At 36.0% G+C, this 13515-nt stretch overlaps 1 protein-coding gene across 1 annotated transcript in view; it reads left to right on the forward strand.

Moving 5' to 3' along the window:
• Window positions 1-13515, forward strand: part of sema3d (sema domain, immunoglobulin domain (Ig), short basic domain, secreted, (semaphorin) 3D) — a 46517-nt gene that overhangs the window by 13735 nt on the left and 19267 nt on the right. Inside the window, exons 3-7 of the mRNA XM_051135652.1 lie at window positions 8087-8247; window positions 10022-10084; window positions 10345-10464; window positions 10619-10712; window positions 11741-11869. Coding sequence (XP_050991609.1) covers window positions 8087-8247; window positions 10022-10084; window positions 10345-10464; window positions 10619-10712; window positions 11741-11869 — 567 coding nt within the window. The remainder of the gene's footprint in view (window positions 1-8086; window positions 8248-10021; window positions 10085-10344; window positions 10465-10618; window positions 10713-11740; window positions 11870-13515) is intronic.

Here is a 13515-nt window from a genome sequence, read left to right on the forward strand (position 1 = left end):
TCCTTCTGTTCAAAAACTTTTGACTGGTAGTGTACATTGTCTTATCTCATTTTAATGAATTTCAGATGCTAATTAATGGTGACCATTTAGCAATGATCTAGCAGCCACTCAGAGCACCACAGCAAACAGATTGCAGTGCTTTGGCAACAACATGCAACCACTTGGAAAAATTTGAAAGATTAATCTTTGCCAGCTCAAACACTGAAGCTATTTTAACCATTCAAGTGCAATAAGCCGTGAAAGAGAACTCAGTATGTTTTTTGCAGCTTATTGCACTTAAATAGTCAAATAAACACAAAAATATGTCAGAATTACTGTGGTAATTATTCATGTAAACACAGTAGGTTGTTTTAAGTGAGCATAAACTCACTTATTTTAATATATTAGGTTCGTACATTAGTTTTTAAAGTGACAACATCCTAATAATCCTGCTGCTGTTTGTTTCATTAAAGGGATAGTTCACCCGAAAATGAATTTATTAATTTATAATTACTCACCCTCATGTAGTTCCAAACCCGTGAGATCTTCGTGCATCTACGGAAGACAAATTAAGATACTTTTGATGAAATCCGAGCGCTTTCTGGTCCTCTATAGACAGCGCTGTAACTGTAATAGTTCCAGGGACATAGTTAAAATAGTCCATGTGACATCAGTGGTTCAACCATAATTTTACGAAGCTACGAGAATAGGTGACTTGGAGGAGAAGAATTGCTGAATAAGGTGTTTCTTTGTGCACAAAATGTATTCTCATAGCTTAATAAAATAGCGGTTGAACCACTGCTGTTACTACATTAATATGCTTTGCATGTACACCTGCATTTGTTTGTTTATGAGCATTGTGCTGTATATTTTGCTGCGTCAGAAGTTCTAGGACAAAATGACCGTTTCATAATAAGAGGTTAAATAAGGACTTGTCTACTAAGGTCTGGGATTGGACCCAGTACTTCACTGTAACGTCTGCATCTTTTGTGGTATTTGCTAACCACCGTTTCATGCTGTGAGTGCCCTCCCTCCCTCTACCTGTGGTTGTGTTTGATCGCTCGACTGCAGCTGCGGCTTCAAAGGTTTGATAAGTCAATAAGGCGTTAACTCTCTGATCTCAACAGCGATCCCACGAGCACAGCACATTTTAGCTTATCGCTGGTGTTACGCTGACAATACCATAGCAGTGCCACATTCTCAAACGCACACATGCTTATGCTGTGTATTATGGGTGGGAGTTCAGGGCAAGATAAACCTATGATGTTATAAAGCAAGTGAGGAGTAAAAGAAACAATTGTTAAAAGTAACGTGTCCTTACTCATTTAAGACACATGAATTGTTAAAAGTCATACATGCTTTGTCTACAGTCGTAGATGCATGATAAATCTGCACTGTGCTTTACAACATCAGTAGAAACTTTGATTAGATATGTTGTTCCAGAACGTGTTTTTGATAAGTGCTGACAAGTGATAAAGTATCCTTTAGACATTAAACCAACAAGAAAAGATAAAATTCTCTCCATTTGTTTTTTTCTTTCATTCTCTTCTGTGCTCAATGCCTGCCTCGATTTGGAGTTAACTGAATGCAGTGTTTGTTTTATGCCACTGAGGCAAATAAAACTTATATAGCTCCGTAAAGACTGACCCACAGCATGCCAGGACTACTGAAACAGACCTTCATCCATATCAGGAAACTCACACCAATAAAAATATGAGTGACTCTGCTGGGCCGTCTGTTTAGTTTTAGTTTCTTTAGCATAAAAATCCTACATGCTGTGCCTCAGCTTGCCATATTTTAGCCGCTGAGTTGGCGTGAATGACGTGAATGAGAGGAGAGAACAGAGAGCTGCCTGACTTGTGCTAGAAATTATGATTTGTGACTGAGCTATATATATATATAAATGTATATATATATATATATATTTTTTTTTTTTTCCAGTGTAAAATTGCAGACCTGACTTTTTCCTTGGATTTGCATGCTATAAACTCATTGACTTTTTTTTTCTCAGAATTGTGAGTTTATATTTGCAATATTAATTCTGAGAACATATCAGTCTTTTTTCGCCCTCAAACTTGGACTTCATACCTCGCAATTGCTAGTTTATATCTCACAATTCTAAGAAAAAAAGTAATAATTGCAAGATATAAACTTGCATTTGCAAGAAAAAAATGAGACTTTTGCAATTGTGAGTTTATATCATGCAATTCTGAGAAAAAAGTTAGAACTGTGAGTTTATATCTTACAATTTTGAGAAAAAAGTCTTGCAAGATATAGGCCTAAACTTGCATTTGTGAGAAAAAAGTGTTTGTCTCGCAAATCTGACTTTATTTTTCACAATTGTGAGTTTATATCACACAATTCTGAGAAAAAAGTCAAAATGTAAGTTTATATCTCACAATTCTGGCTTTATTTCTCGCATTTGTGTTTAATCACGCAAATCTGAAAAAAAGTCAGTATTGTGAGTTTATATCTTGCAATTCTGACTTTATACATCGCAGTTGTGAGTGTATATCTCAAAATTTTGAGAAAAAAGTCAGAATTGCAAGATATAAACTCACATTTGCAAGAAAAAGTTTCTCGCAATTCTGACTTTATTTCTCGCAACTGAGTTTATATCACGCAATTCTGAGAAAAAGTCAGAATTGTGAGTTTATATCTTGCAATTCTGACTTTATAACTTACAATTGCGAGTTTATATCGTAATTCTGACTTTATTTCTCACAGTTGTGAGATTATATCACAGTTCTGAGTAAAAAAGTCAGAATTGTGAGTTTAAGTCAGAATTGCAAGATATAAACTTGCAAATAAAGTCAGAATTACATGATATAAACTCGCATTTGCAGGATAAAAGTTTTTGTCTCGCCATTCTGACTCTTGCAACTGAGTTTATATCATGGTATTCTGAGAAAAAAAGTCAGAATTGTGAGTTTATATGTCGCAATTGTGAATTTATATCTCGCAAATGCTAAGAAAAAAAGTCAGAATTGAAATAAAAGGTCACAATAACCTTTTTTATTTTTTTATTCAGTTTTGGAAATGGGCTTCCATAAACAGTAAACGCTGCTTAAACAAACTAAATTTACTGGGAAGCTCAACTATACAAGAAAAATAAATCACTAAATATTTGTCATTGCCATAGTTTTTTTAAAGCATAAATCTAAAAAGTAACAAATATTAGTAAGAAAAAAACAGATAGATAGATAGATCAATAGATCGATAGATCATATGCATTTATACAGAATATATTGGTTCCTGCTGGGCTTTTTTTTTTACGAGATGTTCTAGTCCATTAAGCTACACTGAACGGGTCAGTTTGATCTTAAAACTTGCTGTTCCGCTCCATGTTTGGCCCTGTTTGAGAGGATACAGACGTACAGTCTTTCACAATCCATCATCTGAGCAGATGCTCTCATAAAAACATCGGCACCAGTTCGGTATCACTGCACTCCTTTAAAACAGAGTGTGTCATTATCCAGAAGAATGCAGGGGTGCGTGCACACCTCAAGGCCAATCGGCAGTTAGTCCCACTTGTTTTTCTCTTAAAGAAAGGCTGAAAGGGGAACATCTGATCTGCGTTAGATATAGTACATCTAATAATGTCCTGTGGAGTGAGCTAAACAATAACCTTTCTGTCGCAAGCATCACTCCTAGCTGACAATGTCCAGTGAAACACATCAAAATATTATCTTCAGGTTGTGTAAATATTTTTATTAAAGACAGTCTCGTTCAGCACAGGGAGTCTTGGGTGAGGGTTATTGATTGTTTTATGAGTGTTATTTATTCTTGTGTTTGACATGCATCGTAGTATAGACATGCATGAATGTGAAGCATGCAAACACAAAGCCTTGTTTTGCAACAGGATAACAGCAATTTAAGAACTAACTGTATGGCATACAATGAATTTATAACTATATGGCTCCCAGTTGGCTGTGGCTCTCTAAACACATGTAAAAGAAGCAGGTCATAAATATGGTCATGTGTCTTTCTAATGCACTGTACAACAGAGTTACACTAGTTTCCACTAGTTTGGCTTTCTTCCCAAAGCCACAGGCAGGATATTGATTACACCTAAGAGTATAATCCTTTACTGTCTGAGAAATCTTAAGAGAAGTCTTGCTCTGTGACATTAGCTTTAAATGTGTGACCCAGTTTCTGGCGAATAGCTGGGGGTACCTTCATTTGTCAACCCCTCAAATTGTGCATTACTTCATAGGTTTGTATTTCACTCATCAACCTTTATGCTTTCCTGTTGCTTGAAGATAAATGATGTACCTGTAAGGCTGAAATAGCTTGCTGAACTGTACAGCACAATGTAAAGATTGAACTGAATGGACAATTCTTTCTTTATGTTTCCACAGGGAGTCTACGTTTCTTATAAGAATAATTATTAAGCCACCACAATCAGTGAACCGCAGAAGTGTAGCGTTACGCTACAAGCTTATACAATTTGACTTATAAGAAGTTCACTCTGTGGCCATTTTGGCAACGGTCCTTTCAGTCATGGAAGTAAAGCCTCTTTGTACTTGAATGGGAATAGTCTGAAATTTCTAAAACTGTTTGTGAAGCTTACGATTCAACATATTTCGAATCAGAAATATACAATGAAATACAATGAGTAAATGGTGACCGCAGCTGTAAGTAGAGCTGTCACGATTCCTTGTTTAAATTTAAGTACTTGATTTTTTAAAAATCGTTAATTGCATTTTGCCCATATTAAGTAACCGGCAAAATAGCAGAAGTGGCGCATTTCACGGACGAGAATCCATGAAATGCATTATTAGACCGTTTTTCGAGGTTGCATGATATATTTAACCCATTTACAAATCATGCATAATAATCAAGCATAATTCTTTTGTAATTTCACAAACAATATGATTTATTTTATTAAATTAATACGTACAATGCACGTTATATATATATATATATATATATATATACGCTTTAATATTTTCATGTGTGTAGGTTACGTATGTGTGTGCCAGAGCGGCTTCGTTCACAGTAAATGCTGCTCCACACAAACTGTTATTATTTTCATCTGTGAAGAGTCTCAAACGCCATCTGTTGTGCGTTTGAGCTTAATGTAACCTACACAAACACAGGAGAATACATCAATATCTTTCTCAATATGCTAACTGTTCATTGCGATTTCAAAATAAAAGCTCAAACATTATACATTTGATGTCCACATATATAAGAAATTACAGTGGTTGTAGCATTTCTGATGTAAAGAAATGGCCAAATATTCAAGATTAAGTAGACATTTGAATTAAATGTCATTTAGTCAATATTAAACAAGGATTAGATTGTGCAAGAAAGTGTAAAAACACACGTCAGGCCTTTTCTGCCCTCTACAGTCATTTGTTATAATGCCTAATGTACATTAGCTCTATTTTTTATAATACATTATGTATTTTAACAGTTTTGTTTATTAAAACCATATGAGTATTTGCTTTTAAAACTTTATTTGAGCTAATTATTATCGCTTCATTGCTATTAAAGTAATTTTAAAGGCTATTTTTTGCTTAGGTCTATTTTTAGTACCACAGACAAATTGATTATAATTATCTGTAAACAATAACTCGATTATCAAAATAATCGTTACTGACAGCCCTAGCTGTAAGACAAATATTTGGCAAATAATGACTTAAATTTGCATATTTGAGTTGTCTGGGCTACTTTTACAGCGATTGTTTGCCCTTTTTTAGAGTTTGACAAACCTTAGTTCCCATCCACTTCTGTTGAATTGAAATAAGCAGCTCAAACATTCTGCTAAATGTCTCCTTCCATATATAAGAAATGTTATAGATCCATTTTCTCCTCATTATATTGTCTCTGATAGTACTTGGGAAAGAACATTTAATCTTTGTAGTGGATTTGTCAATGCACATTTTAAATATTTTTCATCTAGATGTAATTTACAGACTACTGCTATGAAGGGATGTGAGAGTTGATTCCCTTGAGGGGTCCAGATAAAGCTCCAGAACTGCAGATAAATCTCTGTAGACTTCATTGCTTAGCTGGGATTTTTCAGCGGGGCTCTGACCTAAAACTGTTTGCAGAGTAGATTAACGTCAGCTAGTGAGGCATTAACTCGAATGGGGTTTTATTTTGGAGAGGATTTTTTGTCTTATAAATATTGATCAGAAATGCCCCGTCCTTGACCCTGCACTCTAGGGATCTGATAGTTAAGTCCTAGAATTTATTCAGCTTCTTGACGCCCCATGACCCATTCCTAACGTGGTTGTTTAAACAAGATTGCAGACATGCAGGGAGGTAGCTAAAAACTAAGAAATGGAAAGAATTAATTGGTGAAATGCTGTGTATATGTGAAATTCAGAATTCAAAACAGAATAAAAAAAGGATCAGAAAACATAAACGAATCTACAGACCTGCTGGTGTTTAAGTGCACCCTGCCAGAATTTCTTGCTTTGAGGCTGCTGGCAGATGGTTATGTTTGTGTGCAAGGAGAGCAGAGACATAGGGTGGAGAAATGTTAGGACCCTGTCCAAGTCTACTAAGACTGCGTGCTTTAGTCAAATGTCATTACGTGTTTCAAAAACATCTCGAGAATGAAGTACCTAGAGAGTTCAGCTTGTACGTACCAAAGGTTTAACGACGTCACCTTTACAGATTTTCCACCTCTCTCATGTTCGTGTTGATAGCTTGGAAATTTTAAGCTTATTTGTGTTATCATGACAACTTATTGGCCTACGTTCAATGTGTGCAAACGCCAATCTGATCTCAGCTGTCTAAGCTGTTAACTGGTATTCTTCAGCGAGAATAACAAAATGTGTCATTGCTCCCTCGGAGAGCACTTGAAGGGAAATACGAAACCTACCGCAAATGAACCATCGGGCTAATCTGCGGCTGTGCTGGCATGTGAGAATTGATAGGTAGAGCGATTAGATCCAGCTGAATGCTCAGACAGCTCAGAGGCTCTTGGTTTGTGTTCGGCAGGTGAGGTAAGGGCTAGAAGAAGGAGGTTTTGTAAATGGGCTGATGTTAAAGAGAGGATGAAACTTATCAGGATGGAATCTGAACACATAGATGACAGATAGCCCTGAGGCCATGGCTACTGTAGATAATATGGAATATAGAGATAATACTTTAGATTTATTGCTACACTGCAGTGTTTACACAAATACACACTCATGCGCATACTCATTCACACATAAATTCTCTTGTATATGTCACTATTCTGATACACAGGTTATTTGGTATGTGTGTGCTTTTAGTACATGAGGTCAAAAGTTTACGTACACCTTGCAAAATCTGCAAAATGTTAATTATTTTACCAAATGAAGAGGGATCATACAAAATGCATGTTATTTTTTATTTAGTACTGACCTGAATAAGAGATTTCACATAAAAGACGTTTACATATAGTCCACAAGAGAAAATAATAGCTGAATTTATAAAAATGACCCTGTTCAAAAGTTGACATACACTTGATTCTTAATACTTTTTATTGTTTAGTTATAGTAGTTCATGAATTCCTTTTTGTTCTGAACAGTTAAACCACCTGCTGTTCTTCAGGAAAATCCTTCAGGTCCCACAAATTTGTTTTTCAGCATTTTTGTGTATTTCAACCCTTTCAAACAATGACTGTATGATTTTGAGAACCATCTTTTGACACTGAGGACGACTGAGGGACTCATGTGCAACTATTACAGAAGGTTCAAATGCTCACTGATGCTCCAGAAGGAAAAACCATGCATTAAGAGCCGGGGGTGAAAACTTTTGAAAAGAATAAGGATGTGTACATTTTTCTTATTTTGCCTAAATATCATATTTGTTTTCATTTAGTACCGCCCTTCAGAAGCTACAGAAGACACTTACGTGTGTCCCAGTAGACAAAATAAGTTAAATTTACCCTGATCTTCAAATTCAAAAAGTTTTCACCCCCCGGCTCCTTAATGTATCTTTAATGTGAAATATCTTATTCAGGTCAGTACTTAATAAAAAAATAACATGCATTTTGTTTGATTCCTCTTCTTTTGGTAAAATAATTAACATTTTGCAGATTCTGCAAGGTGTATGTAAACTTTTTACCTTAACTATATGTATTTAAATATATGTATTCACCCTCATTTGACTTCTCCAGAGCTGATCCATTCTCGAAGTGTGGTGCCGTTTGTGGGTTCCAGTGAGGGCCAACGATTTCAGACAGTCCTATTGGATGAAGAGAGAAGCCGATTACTGCTGGGAGCCAAAGACCACATCTACCTACTGGACCCAGACAACATCAATAAACATCCCAAAAAGGTAAATACACACACCTTAAAGGGCTCACACCTGCAGACATGCAGAATCAGGACTCTGTGGAAAAGAACATAAAGACTCTTCACTATGTGTGGTCTGGGGCGAAATATATATTACATTTTTCCATAGGATCATTCATTCACTCTCAGACTGGTTAATATAGTTCTTTCATTTGGATAAACTATAGATGTGAGAATTATAATGGGTATTGTTTTTTGATTAACCATATCATTTTTTTTTTTTTTTAGTTTAGTTTTTTAAATCAGTTTTCTTGTTCTGTTCTTGTTCTCATAAAAGCTCTTTTCTCATTTGTTGAACAGAATTATTTTTTAAAATTTTTTTTGCAAATATAGCTACTATGATCAATGTAGTACTTTTTATTTGCTGGAGTGTTGCTGGGTGGTTCGTAGGTGGTCCAAGAGCTGATCCCCAAGTCAGAGTAATTTTATGAGACTTAAATTTTGGTATTTTTTTGTCAAACAGGTGCATGTTTTATTGTGAGAGCAAAATTATTTTCCCTTTTTTGTTATAAAACTGTCGACTGGTAGTACTTATGCACTTGGACAACATAATCTGGGTTAAACTAAGTACAAATCAAAACTGTTTATACCCTTCTAATCTCACAAAAATGCCTGATAGCATGGTATGAGAGTCTCTGGATATGTTTAACTTATGAATACATTTATGGTAGTAGGTGGTCAAGTGTGTTTATATATGTCTCTGTCTTAAGAGTTCCCTTAGTTCGCTTTATACTTTCACTCCCACAGGTATTTCACTGTCACATTCAGATATTCCCACCAGCATCACTCTACAGAGCGGCCAAACCTGTCAATCGCTGTCTTAATGTTCAATGCACATTTTCAGTTTGCGGTAGGCGCAACAATCTTCAAAGCACCATTATGTAAAGTCGTCTCACGAGCATGTGTAATCATGGATTGCTTATTACATGTCAAGACGGCTCTGTTAGGTCAAGGTCAAAGGTCAGCCCTGTGTATGCTGAGCGCTTAAGCTCTTTATAACACATGTGTGCAGAGACAGCGCCAGCAGCCCCTTCATCACTCTTTATCTGTACATCATCCTCCCCTTCGTAAGCTTAACCCAGAATTCATGTTTGTACAGTATTTCATGAGTACAGCTTTTTTTTAATCGGTTAAATACACAATGGCTTGAACTCTGTTTATACTACAGGGTTGTTGAATGCTGGAATCTGATTGGTCGATAGGCTGATTTTCAGGGAAATGCACAGCTAAAGTAGTTCCAGGCAGGTCTTGACCGCAGTCCATATTACTTTGCCAAGTGATTTCCGTTATTTTAAAGGTCATTACAACCTACAACAGCAAAAGAACCAAAACCCACATCGACACTGACCAGGGAAATAAATATAGTAAGCAATAGGATTTTTGCCACAAAATTACAGAAAGTGCATACTCTCTCTTTCCCACTCTCTCTCCTATACCAAAGCACACACATACTGTACTGACACACATGGAAACATTCATGTGCACAGAAACGTGTTGTCAGCGCATCACCACCACTAGTGTGCATTATATTCCGATACTTCAATGAACCGTCGTCAGTTATTCCTTACTAATTATTCATGGCATGTTCTCAGTCTGAATCAAAGTGTTTCTACAGTTTACACATCATGGTTGAATTACCTTTCTGAAACAATGCAGTGAGAGACAATTGTAAACACTTATGCTGAGCATTAAGGCATTTGTTGCTCGCATTTTACTAATTTACATGCTTTTTGTGTGTATGTGTTTCTCACTTACAGCTGAGCTGGCCAGCTTCAAGAGACAGGGTGGATATGTGTATACTGGCTGGCAAAAACCCTGTCGTAAGTATAAAGTCAGGATATATGTCTGTTGAATGAACATTCTTTGAAACTCAAACCTGTCTTATAAAAGAGAGCTGTAAAAGAGCTGTTTGCTTCCACTGCATTTTTTTTATAAGAAAATAAGAAGTAATACTTACATTCAGCAGAAAATAATTAGAATTTTCATCAAAGAATTCAATAAATGTTTCTTGAGAATCAAATCAGCATATTAGCATGATTTCTGTATGCTCACATTCTTTCTCTTTCTTCCTCTACCTCAGACCGAATGTGCTAATTTCATACGAGTTTTGCACAGCTATAACCGGACCCATGTTTACGCCTGTGGCACTGGAGCCTTCCATCCCACCTGTGCTTTCTTAGAGGTCAAAGGTCACAAAGAGGCAAGGAATTAAACTACTGACTGTGTCCACATAAAGTGTATTGAGTTCGTCAAGGTTTTTCATTTGTTTGATTGGTTCTCTTTTGAAAACTGAGTTTTAATTTCTTCTGTATGGTAAATATTAATGCTGAGTGTTTTTTTTGTAATGCTTGCAGGACAGCTGGCTGCACCTTCACAGCAACACTGCGGAATCCGGCCGAATGAAATGTCCTTTTGATCCACACCAGCCCTTTGCTTCAGTACTCACAGGTGAGCATGAATCCAACAGATCTTCCTTCTCTAAACACAAACCTGATGTAAATAGTATTTCACTCTTTGATAGGCTTTCTCCCAAGACAAATCTGGATGTCTGTTAGACATTTGTTTTTGGCTTCAAGTTAAAACAACCCTTATGTTTTCAATGGAGGGCTGTAGAGAAATGTCACACCCTGTCAAGAGTACCAGCTGTAAACTTTCCTTTTTTTTCCCCCTTGTGTTCCATTTTTGTGGCTAGTATTTTTCCAGCTGAACAAATTTTAATTAATTACAGCCATTAGTCATTATCCTTGCTTCCTACCAGAAATTGGGTTGAAAGCGTAATCATCATAAAAAGCCCTGAATTAGGGAAAGTAAAAATAAAAAGTTTACTCAAAAGTGAACATTGTCATCATTTACACTCTCTCACTCCAAGATTTACTTGCATACAGCACAAAAGGAGTTTGAAGAATTTTAATGCAATGAAAACATTTTGAGAGAAGCTCCAAAAAAATCATTATAAAAGTCATTTAGCCTTGTGTTGTTGAAGTCTAATATAAATCTAAAAGTGAGTACTGCAAATGGGATTTTTTACTTTTGGTTGAATTCCTCCTTCAGCAGTGTGGTCAAGGGTGTTTGTTTATTTACACGGTCAGCCATAATCAGCAGGGAGCAACTCTGGGAGAACGCAGAGCACGTTCTCCTCGATGTCATCAAGATTTGCTCCAAACCACATACACTGAGAGATGGGTGAGGTAGGGTGGAGGCCTGAGCACCAAATGATAACTCAGATAGAAATTGCTGACTGATTCTAAAAAAAAACATAGTCCACAAACCCATTTTAGCTGTCATTGATATTATAGAGACAATAATTTATTTATGGAACATACTGATCTCAGATGGGCTTGTATATCACACGTGAGGAAAACAACACAATAATTCTAATGCCGATAACTTGGTGGTAAGTTGTAGAAAACGTGCCTGCAGCCCGACTGACCACAATTGTATGTGTACACTGAGATGCCCCCTTTCTATGTTTTCAGATCAGTATCTCTATGCTGGCACGGCGTCTGATTTCCTGGGCAAGGACAGCACGTTCAGCCGCTCTCTTGGACCACCCCCAGACCAGCAGTACATTCGCACAGACATCTCTGAGGACTACTGGATCAATGGTCAGCGCTCCCCACCAGTCCGGTTCAATACACTCACACCAGCACTCAGTGAATGACATAGAGTTTTTAGGTTTAGTTTCTTGTGCATGATAAGTTCTGAATGAGGGAGTTCATTTGCAATAAGAGTGTTTACATATTGCATTTTAGCCATACAGTCAAACCAAAAATTATTCTGACAGATATCATTTTTGTTATTTTTTACTAGTGGGTGCAGGACACTATGGCCTGGTTTCACAGATAGGGCTTAGACTAAGCCAGGATTAGGCCATAGTTCAATTAGGGCATTTAAGTAATTTTTATAAATGTGCTTAGAAAAAAACATTACTGGTGTGCATCTTGAGACAAAACAAAGGCACTCATATATTTTAAAATCAGCCAGTGCAAGTTCCGTTTATTTGAAACAACTCAGACTTACATTTTAGTCTAGGACTAGGCTTAAGTAAGCTAGTAAGCTTTTATGTAAGTAAGGATAGCAAAGTAAAGTAACTGTGACATATTATACACAAAAATTCTTCATACAATGGACTACCAGTAAAATTGTTTAAACAAAGTTGGGATCAAAGCTCTCTTTGACCTGACCATGTTTTTTTTACACATCTTTCTGTCAAAGTTATCTGACATTATCAAGATGAATTTGTTCTGACACAGTTTAACTCTTGAGTTCTTGTCATATTTTGTAACCATTTTCTAAACTATAGCAAATAAACTGTGATAATGTGAGAAATATTGAAGGTGTCTGAATACATTTTGGTTTGACTGTAGGTTCTTTATTAATGGACAGGTTGAATGTACTTTATTTATCTGCCTTTTATAAACTGCCATTCAGAAGTTTGGGGTTGGTGTCTTTATGTGAATCAACTATGCTCACCAATCCTGCATTTATTTGATTAAAACATACTGTAAAACAGTAATATTCTGGGTCACACTTTATATTAGGTGGCCCTAACTACCATGCATCAAAAAAATAAAAAATAAATACAGTGTATTACAAAACACTTTTGCTTCTGTTAGGGTGGGATACAGGTAAGGTTAGGGACAGGTTTGGTGGTACGGGTAGATTTATGGGTGGGTTAAGGTGTAAGGGATGGGTCAACAGTGTAATTATAAATGTAATTACAGAAATTAATTACAGATGTAATTATATATAGGTATTTTTAAAAATATAAGTACAATGTAAAAACATGAATCTACGCAATAAGTGCATTGTACCAAATGATTAATTTAAATGTAATATAAAGTGGGACCTTACTCCAGTCTTCAGTGTTGCTTGATTCTTCAAAAAAGTTCATTTTGGTGATTTGGTGATCAAGAAACAATTTTTTTATAATCAATGTTGAAAACAGTTATGCTTCTTAATGTTTTTGAAGAAAACGTAATACAGTTCTTTTCTTCAGGGTTCTTCGATGAATAGAAAGTTGAAAAGAACAGCAGAAATAGAAATCTTTTGTAACATTCTTAATGTTTTTACTGTCGCTTTTGGTCAATTTAATGCATCCTTTCTAAAAAAAGTATTTCTTTCAAAAGAAAAAAAACTTTTTTGAATGATAGTGTACATAAAAACAGCTTTTTGGCCACACGCACACGCCCACACTCAGTGACAGAGTGGGATAAACCAAAACCAGAGAAAATAGCAAAGGCAATTCATT

The sequence above is a fragment of the Labeo rohita genome, chromosome 18 (genome assembly GCF_022985175.1).
Source record: "Labeo rohita strain BAU-BD-2019 chromosome 18, IGBB_LRoh.1.0, whole genome shotgun sequence".
Taxonomy (NCBI): domain Eukaryota; kingdom Metazoa; phylum Chordata; class Actinopteri; order Cypriniformes; family Cyprinidae; genus Labeo; species Labeo rohita.